Source organism: Babylonia areolata, chromosome 1 (genome assembly GCF_041734735.1).
Source record: "Babylonia areolata isolate BAREFJ2019XMU chromosome 1, ASM4173473v1, whole genome shotgun sequence".
Classification (NCBI taxonomy): domain Eukaryota; kingdom Metazoa; phylum Mollusca; class Gastropoda; order Neogastropoda; family Buccinidae; genus Babylonia; species Babylonia areolata.
In genome coordinates, this window is record NC_134876.1 from 10,937,599 (window position 1) to 10,947,598 (window position 10,000).

Consider the following 10,000-nt stretch of genomic DNA (forward strand, 5'->3'; position numbering starts at 1 on the left):
CAGTGAATGTCTCCAACACACGCTTCTAGTGAAATAATGAGCGGTGGGGAGAGAGGGTATCACTATTACCTGACAGGGAAATACGAGAATTCCCAGCAGGTGGTTGTGTATTCGTGTGAGGTCTCCCACAAGGCGGAAACTAAAGAAATGCCCACTGCGTCTTATTAATCAACAGACAATTCATCATTTATACACAAGTGTTGGATGTTCACAAGACTTCTGTTTTGTTTTTGTCGTTGTTGTTGTTGTTGTTGTTGTCGTTTGTCTCCATAAACACTTCATTGTCTATATCGGGCAGGTAGGTATACATTGCTTCGTTTAAATATCATTGTGCGTACTCATCCAACCATTGAGTTACGAAACAAAAGTGTTGATAAATCAATAGAAAAATGAAAATAACAGTGTCTGTATTCTTTTCTTTTCGTTCTTTCCAGTGAAACTAATCTGGACTCCATCAAGCTAGCAATGACTACTCGGAATAATACAATATTGACCACTTTGTGATCCACAGAATCTGTAATGCCGTGCTCGATCAGGTAGCGCGAATTGACGTTGGCCGGATCCCCAACGATCTCCTTTACGGAGAACTGGTATCGGAAAAAAAAAAAAAAAACGTCCCTCAAGCAGACCCCAATTGCGCTATAAAGACGTCTGCAGGAGAGACCTGAAGGCCTTGAACATCGACCTAAAGGTGTAGCCTCAGAACGATCAGCTTGGGGGGGTAAACGGCGCAGAACGGCCTCTCTAGCAAACTGGAAGTAGACGCTTGCCCAGTGTTCCGAGGCAGAGAGACGGAGGAAAAAGATCCAAATCCAGACAGACAGACAGAGAGACAAACAGACCAGGTCCGATAAGACATTAAATTTCCTGTGCGCTAGTGCCTGTCCATCCAGCCCCACCCGACGCCGCACCAGGCACTGACCACCAACTCCAGAGTCTCCCGAGACTGACGGATGCCTATCTATATATACTTTCTATGCCTAGTTGACGGAATGTTTGAATTAAACATGCATGCAGTTCACATATCTATAGGTGGATCACAGACACTTGAAAAATGGAGCTCACACAATTTTCGGTCACAAAAAAAAAAAAAAAAATGCAAGACAGAATTTGAAATTTTAAACGAAAACCAAGGAAGAGAATGGAATGGAGCAATAAAAGACCAGAAATAAAATAAGATGTTGGAACTGCGACGGACAAACCCGGGTGTGGCCGTGTATGGGGGAATCTAGGGTGAGCGGCGTGGGAGTAGTACCACTGAAATGGTGCAGATGATGGGGCAGCAAAAAAAAAAAAAAAAAAAGAGAGGGAATGATGGAAACATCAGTCAAAACAAAAGAAAGAGAGGAACAAAGAAGGGAGGAAGGGAAAGAAATTAATGATTAATAAAAAGAAAATTAAACGAAGAACAGAAGAACGAAGAAAACAAAAGAAACAGTATCAAAGACAAAAAAAATAAAGAAAAGAATGAAAGAAAAAAAAACCCAGTTACATCGATCCGTCAACAGAAACACGAAAAAAGCTTATCAGTACATGTCCATAACAAATGAGGAGGGAACTTCACTGTCTTATGTATGATGAGAGCATTGCTTTCGTTGTAGTTAGTTTATATGCATGCTGATGGCATCAACGCGCGCTTCCCTCACATTCCTACCTCCCTCCACCCCTTAACTCTCTGCCCTCCTTCAAGAAGCACTCTCTCTTTTCCGCATACTCAGGGCATAAATGCACCCCCCCCCCCCCCCCCCCCCCCCCCCCCCCCCACACACACACACACATTCTCCCCACTCCTCCCCCCCCACCCCCCTCCCCCCGACGACTCCGCTCCACCACCAAAGTTTCCCCCCCATTCTTGAATTGATCATCAGGGACATAAAGATTGGGTGTGTAGGAATCTGGAACCATACATAGCCATCACAAACGTAGAAGCAGCGATGAATCAGTGTGCAGCCTCACCCCTTTTCTGAACCTAAAAGACGAAAAGACGTGGCAATAGAGCCCGAGGAAGATCAAAGACAGAGAGAGAGAGAGAGGGAGGGAGATAGAGAGATCTTGAAGAGAGAGGTTTAAAAGAACTTTTGTGCAGCCAGAGGGAGAGAGAGTGGGGTGGGGGAGGGGGCGGAGAGGGGAAAATGAGAGGAGGGGATGCGTGCAATTGAAGAGAGGGACTCCGTGTGCGTGCGCCCGACTCTGCGTGTGTCTGCGTGCGTGTGTGTGTGTGTGTGTGTGTGTGTGTGTGTGTGTGTGTGTGTGTGTGTGCCTACATGTGTGTGTTGACGTGAGCGCGCGTGTACGTGTGTATGCATGTCTGCGTGCGCGTGTGTGCCCGCGTCTTTCTGTGAGTGCGTGCGTGCGTGCATGTGTGTGTGTGTGTGTGTGTGTGTGTGTGTGTGTGTGCGTGCGTGCGTGCGAGCATCTGTGCGTGTTTGTGTGAGACCGCAGTTTGAAAGGAAAAGGCACTTGAGCAAAGTAGGCCAGAGCAGCCCTGATCACAGCCAGCGGATCAATACTGGTAACAGTCACACACACTGACAACCCCCGTCTGATTTCCTGCTGGATATAGATGAACTGTTGATCGGCGCTGCTTTTCTCCATACCCACCCCCTGGGGGTGAGGGATGGGGGGGGGGTGAAGGGATGTGGAAAGGGAGTGGGAGATGTAGGTAAGGGGGTGCGTGATGAAAGTGAGAGGGAGGGAGGGGGCCTGGGGGGGGGGGGAGGGGCGTGAGTGAAACGGGCAGAGGGTGGGGAGGTGGGTGTCATGGAGGTGTTGGTGGACGAATTACTGTGCTGTGATTTAAAGGGGGGGAGGGGAGGAGTGACGGAGCAGTGACGGTAGAAGGGTTTATGAATACGATGATTGATCCATCGTGACGACTGACTAACTAACTGACTGACTGGTCCAGAGGTGGCGTAGTGGTTTGTGGACTTCCTCACAGAGAGCTCATTGAAGTTTGTGGGTTAAGTTCGAAACCAGATCAGTTACTCCTAGAAATAGCTCACCTGTTCTGGAACTGTTTGTCTTCCAACTAACATCTTCATTTTATTTGGGCAGTAGATGTGTCTCGGCTGATATGCACACACACACACACACACACACACACACACAGAGAGAGAGAGAGAGAGAGAGAGAGAGAGAGAGAGGTAGATATAGATAGATATACAATGGTGGAAACGTACATCTCAATATTCATTTTTTTCTTTCTTTTTCTTTTAATAGTAATGGGTGGGTCGATGAAGGGACAAATAGTCATCTCTGTGATCGCAAGTGATTACACTGGGGATGTTGGTCAGATTGTAGAGATGGACAGTTTCTACAGTGTGCATGAATGTGTTAGTGTGTGTACGTGTGCCTGCGTGCGTGTGTGTATGTGCACGCGTGTGTGTGTGTTTGTGTGCAGAGGGAGTGTGTGTATGTTTGTGTGCGTGTGTTGCGCGCGCGCGTGTGTGTGTGTGTGTGAGTGTCGAAGGAGTGTATGCGTGTGGGCATGGATTTTAGCCGAAGCCTAGAGCACAGAAAAATGCCGTGAAATACGTTAACACCACCCTCGAACTCCTACTCCTCACCCCCACCCCACATCCTGGAGGACGGACCGGACACCCTTCCTGCCTTCAACCTCCCCTTCCCCCCCCCACCCCCCACCCCCGACCACTCCCTCCCCCATCTCCCCATCCCTACACCCACACCCACCCCTGACCCAGCACACTGGAGTGACGGAAGGGAAGTGAAGGTGGGGGGGAGGGGGGGGGGGAAATCAGGACGGGCAGCAGCAGTGACCGGCCACACAGCTGTCGTCCCCCTCCCCTACCCCCTCCGACCCCCTCCGTCCCCTTGATTCCATCCTGACGCCGCCTCCTGCAGCCAACTCTGGCACGGAACGGCACAGCTCGGCACAGAACGGCACGGCATCATGGCAAAGCGGGAAAGGGAAAGGGAGGGAAGGGAGGGATGGACCCGTAAGTACAGGGACGGTCCAAGCTTCTGCTGCTGCCTGGGAGTACCGGCAGTGTCCCCGTGTGTCTCCATTCTGTGCCCGTGAGTGAGTGGCCGTCTTGCTGGAGGGGTGTGTGGGGGTGGGGGAAAGGTATAGAGGGGGAGAGAGAGTGCATGCTGTCCTGTACACCACACCACACCACACTACATCGCTGCTACACTACACTACACCGCACTATACAGGGAGCTTGGAGACATGGAGGCAGGCGGCAGACCCTGTACATTGTGAGAGAGACTGTGAGAGGTGGGACTGTGAGAGGGTGGACGAGGGGAGACTTCGCTGCGATAGTGATGGTGGTGGTCGCCGGGTGACTGGCTTTGGATTTCAGGGTGTGTGTGTGTGTGTGTGTGTGCGTGCCGTGCCGTGCCGTGCCTGGCGTGCCGAGCTGTGCTGTGCCGTGCCGTGCCGTGCCGTGCTGTGCTGTGCTGCATGTGGCCGCCCAGTTGTGTCGATAAGCTGTCGTGGCGGGGCTGGCGGACAGGGAGCGGCCAGTGCAAGGAGTCTGTGTACACTGCCTCCACTGGACAGCGCTCAGGCGGATAGAGGAGAGAGAGGGGGAAGAAGGAGGAAGTCAGTACGGCAGGGCAGGTGAGGAGGGGGCGGCAGCATCATCCTCTCTCTCTCCCTTTCTTCTTCCTTCTACGTCATCACGTCACACACACACACTCACAAACACACGCACACACACTCACACGCACATACACACACTCACACTCACACACACACACACACACACACACACACACACACACACACACACACACACACACACGGCATCAAGAAAGAACCCGAGTTGTGCTAGCTGTTGACTGCAGCACGTTGGTCAGCGTGCTGTTGGGGCCAGCCTGTTAGTCCTGACCGGGAAATTTGAATCCCCCCTGGACCCCGCCAGACTGCTTGCAAGGCTGCCCCGACCTCCGTGGCCAAGCCCGGGCTTTCTTCTCACCTCCCGGCCGGAGCGGTGAGTGTCGGGGTCATGATTTATTCACCGGGACCTGTCGCCCTTCAACAGGGGGCTGTGCCTCCCTCCTCCCCGGAGCACCGTGACTGCTGTCCTTCACACATCACGCTGTCAGTGTCCGCAGGGAGGCTGGACAGCACCGCTTGGTTCGGCGTGGATGGACAGTGAAACTCAGGGGCACGTCTTAACTTCGTTACCAGACAATTGTTGATGGACGCGCTAATTCCGGGGTGATCGTAACGTGGTTACGTAGTTCCTGTGGACAGACGGACGTTGAAACCCTGCGGTTCTTCAAACAGTGTTAAAAGTCAGTTCGGGGTGGATACCGCATACATGCCCCCACCTCCCAATCTTCTTGACGACGCTGTTGACAGAAAGGTATCACTAGATCCGTCCAGACGTCTGTTCATGGGTTGGATACCATAGGACTGTGACAGTGACGAAGTGAAATGCAGAAGGTGTGTGGAGTTTCTACGTGTGCACTCACAGTCGGGCAGAAGGCGTGGGTGGTACCTCCACTACCGGTCAGCGTCGTTGTGCCATGTGAAGTCACGGCACTGAACGGGATGAATCACGGCATGTGAGGGCGTTACATTTAGGGGCGCAGTCTGTGGAACGAGGGATTAGTGACCGTATGAGTAAGACACAACGACCCCGCCCCCTCACACTGAGGGACGGGCTTTCCGTGCTTTAATCCAGGCTCCAGTCCACGCACCCTCCGTTATCTATTCCAGTCATGTGTCTGACTTCTGCAGTCCGCTTGCGTGCGTAGGCTGGGCTTTTGGAATTCTGCTTCTCAGTGAAATTACATTTTGCCAGTCAATATTCTTGCGATTTTTTTAGTGCTTTTTGTGCAATCGCTGCAGCAACTGAACGCACGCCGTTGTCATTGTGTCCGGTTTCTTTAGCCCTGTAGCTTTCCTTTGTCAAGGAATCGTTTTCAGGCTGATTGCTTTGCATCTCTTTCATCTTGACATCAGTGCACTGTTTTGGTCCTTTCATTTGAGCCACAGTCATAAGACGCCGACGCTTTTCTTCGGCTTCCTGTTGTTTCAAAGTCGTCACTCCCATGCTTGTCAACCCTCCTGCCCGCATTCAGAAGTGAAGAATGTGAAAAGAAAGAAACTCGAAGCGTTGCCATAAATCTCTCCAACCATCACATCCCCACGTTCAGTTTCCACAGAAAGTGTCTTTTCGTGTTCCTTGTGTCGCACATTTACAACCATCCTTATATGCACGGCATCAGTTATATGTACTGGCATCTCTCCAGTCTGTTTTTTTTTTCTGCAGTATGTTTTTTCAATCAAGTGTTATCGTCTAAGAGAACGCCTGACTGTGTACCTTTGTCTATGCACTAACATTTCCAAGTCCTAGTATCCTCAGGTAAATGTTTTGTTGTTGTTTTTTCTCGTGTTTTCATTGCTTTGAGTACAATTGTCGACGTCGTTATGTTTCTACATCTACATCTTCCCAGGGCGTGATTTCCTGCTGCTGCAGTGGATTTTATGGCACGCAGTGTCAGAAAACTGGGCACCAACTACACGCTACCAATCGTAACAAGCCATATACAGTGCTGATACCTGTGGAAGTAGAATCACACAGGAACACCGAGGACTGCGAAAAGCCTAGACAAAGGATTTATTGCATACCTCTCTGGCTAGTAACTGCTGAACAATTCTTAGTATAGCAATTGCCCATGGCTTCGCTCGGGCGCAGATTCCTGGAACATGATCTTGAAATATTGAGGCCATCCACTTGGAGATCCTGTATGTTACATTTACCTGGAAGAGTTTTTTCAATCAGTTGTTGGATAAGTCTTTAATCACCACTTTATAGAATATCCTTCTCGTCATCGCAACCATATCAGTTTCAAGATGACACTGACATTTCAAATGGGGCATAAGAATGAAACCTTATTTTGAGGCAAATGCTGTAAAACGATTTCTGTGGGGACGTCACTGAGAACTGTCAACACCGATTTTGTTTTTAATACACAGGACTTGGGGTTTTTTGGTGTATGTGTGGGAGGATCTCCCTAGCGTACCATGTAGAAGGAGGTCGTTCCCGGCACACTGCCCGCCCGGACGTCTCCCTGGACCGTTTTTCTAGGAGGACCTCCATCCCTCCGGCAGGATCGGTAGGGACAAGGATCCCGAGGTTGCGCCCCCTGGCGGCGACGGGAAGAGTGATTGGGTGTGGATGAAAGTAGCGCCCACACTCACCCCCGTGAAGACCCGCGCCTTGGATTTTGGGAGTGACATGCATCACCTATCTGAGTGAGTACTGCGCCTGGGAACCACTGGTGGTGGGGGTGAGGGAGGGGGTGGGGTGAAACGGGGGAAGGGAGATGTGAGGGGGGAATGGATGTGTGTGTGTGTTGGGGGGGGGGGGGGTATAAAAGGACAGGAATGAAACTCGGGGATATGGGGGATGGTGTGGGAATGGGAGGAGAGGGGAGGAGGCAAGAACGGTAGGATGTGGTGGGCGTTGGGAGGGGGGCGAGGGAGGGTGAGGGGGGTGAGGGTTGGGGGGCGGGGAGGGGGGGCTATTACTTTGGCACATTGCTGCTGTTGCTACTGATGATGATGATGATGATGATAATGTATAATGATGATGTTGATAATGATGACGACGATTTTGCAATTATTGCAGTGATAGTCATGATGATGATGACGATGATGATGATGATGATGGTGTTTTCAAATGCGTTGTTGATGTCCTCCTCCTCCTCTTTTCCCTCTCCATTCTCCTGTTGCTTTTTTGCTTTATTTACTGCCTTTCTTGTGTGGGATTTCACACACACACACACACACACACACACACACACACACACACACACACATATATATATATATATATATATATATATATATATATATATATATATATATATATATATCACAACATATCTTAAGGTACACAGCAACATTTTCTGTTTGATTGGAATCTCTCACTCGTTTCAAACACGACTCTGTGCATCATGTGTGTGTTTTTTTGTGTGTTTTTTTGTTTTTGTTTTGTTTTGTTTTGTTTGTGTGTGTGTGTGTGTGTGTGTGTGTGTGTGTGTATGTGTGTGTGTGTGTGTGTGTGTGTGTGTGTGTGTGTGTGTGTGTGTGTGTGTGTGTGTGTGTTTCTGTATTGTCTTTATTCCCTCCTCTCTGGAGAAAAAAAAATCAGTTTTCGTTTATTTCTTCTTCATTTTCATTCTTTCACATTATTTCCTTCTTTCCACCATCTTGTCCTATGTATCCTTATGTCAATTTCCCTTCTTCCTTCGTTTTTCTTCTTTCTTTTTTTTCTTCCCCTCCCCCCACTCCCCTGGGTAAATGGATGCACTTTACTTTAACAAGCGATATGCACGAGTGTGTGATATGTATCTCCTGCATTTGCGAGTGAAGGGATGTGTTATCGAGTTGTGTGATCGATTTATATAAATGATGTTATTCTTTTCGATATAATCAAAGTATTCCCAGTGAGAGCAGTTTCTTGTTAATAAGTTGCGAAGGAGCAGCAGTAGTAGTAGTAGTAGTAGTAGTGGCAGTAGAAGTAGCAGTAGTAGTAGTAGTAGTAGTAGTCGTAGAAGTGTTGTCCCTCATCCTGCCTGTTTCTGTCTCTTTGTGTGTGTGTGTGTGTGTGTGTGTGTGTGTGTGTGTGTGTGTGTGTGTGTGTGTGTGTGTGTGAGCGTGCGCACACACATGTCTATGTGTATGTGTGTGTGCGTATTTTCTATCGGAGTGTTTCCTCATAAGGTTTCCCATCTGTCTGTCTTTGATTGTCTATTTGTCTCTGTCTGTCTGTCTGTCTGTCTGTCTGTCTGTCTGTCTGTCTGTCTGTCTCTCTCTCTCTCTCTCTCTCTCTCTCTCTCTCTCTCTCTCTCTCCTCCCTCTCTCTCGCACGTGCTCCCCTCTCTTTCTATCTCTATCTGTCTGTCTGTCCGTCTGTCTATGTTGTTCTATCCCTATTTTCCCCAGTCACTCCCCATCTAGCATTCAGATACACCACACGAAGATAGGACTTATCCTCTTCGTGTAAACCATTTCGTTGTCTGTTGTTTCTTTCCCAAGATCTACAAACTAACAAAACGAAAGAACGAAGGCAGTAACCAATAAATTAAGTGTATCAGAATGACTGAAAGAGACAATGAATAGATACAGTAATCGTCACTAATTAATTGGACGATTGAGTGAGTGATTGAATGATTGAATAAATGAATGAATCAATGAGTCACAAATAATTATATCAATCACCATCCAACCCGCCAATTTTATCAACAATAAAAAAAAAAACACCCAGCAAACTAATCCAACAAACCAAGCAATCAGCAGCAAACCACTCCTATCTTTACTTCTCCTGCCTACTACTTGTCATTCACACACACCACGGATCCAACATCTAACTCAGTGAGCTGAACCGTGATTGGCCAGTCAGTGAGTTTAACTCAACTCCAATAGACTGCTGTTGCATGCCGACATTTCTCTACGCTTGCAAAAAAACACACAAAAAAAAATCGACTCGAAATTTTTAAGGCACCTTAAATATTACGCCTTTTTTTTTTTAAACCAACAAGTAATCAAACAACCAACCCCACCCCCAGTTTAGGGTAATGTTGCATCAGTTTAAAATTGAAATAGTTCGAAGTAAATCGACGCAAGTATAAAACCAAGCAACGGAATGCTCAGTGAACAAAAAATGACTTCAACCCCCCCCCCCCCCCCCACCCCTTCTTCTGTCTCGTGTAGGTGCAAACGATCTGTGGCAATCGTTCACAAACAGTCTGCGTGAGGTAGAATCCTGCTTGTGTGCAACCAATATTGTTTTCATCACTGTGCCAGCCCACCAATACAATAATTACCTGCCCCCTAGTGATCGATCAGGGTCAGGCGCAGTGCAAAGCAGTTAATATATTGATCCTGTGTGTGTGTGTGTGTGTGTGTGTGTGTGTGTTCAGTTAGGCTGGCACTGTCTCACAACGTTTGTGGAAAACGGACATAACAGACGGTGGATATATAGCTATTTGATATTGATAGTCTACTTTGTAGAGTGTT

At 48.4% G+C, this 10,000-nt stretch overlaps 1 protein-coding gene across 3 annotated transcripts in view; it reads left to right on the forward strand.

Annotated features, from left to right (window-relative positions):
• Nucleotides 1-10,000, forward strand: part of LOC143291147 (innexin unc-9-like) — a 492,319-nt gene that overhangs the window by 309,983 nt on the left and 172,336 nt on the right. The window contains exon 1 of one of the 3 annotated variants that reach the window (XM_076600843.1): nt 7,005-7,231. The exons of the other annotated variants lie outside the window; for them this stretch is intronic. Within the exon in view, the coding sequence (XP_076456958.1) occupies nt 7,155-7,231 (77 nt within the window). The 5' untranslated portion in view covers nt 7,005-7,154. Of the gene's footprint in view, nt 1-7,004; nt 7,232-10,000 lie in introns of those variants that run through there. 3 annotated transcript variants of the gene reach the window in all.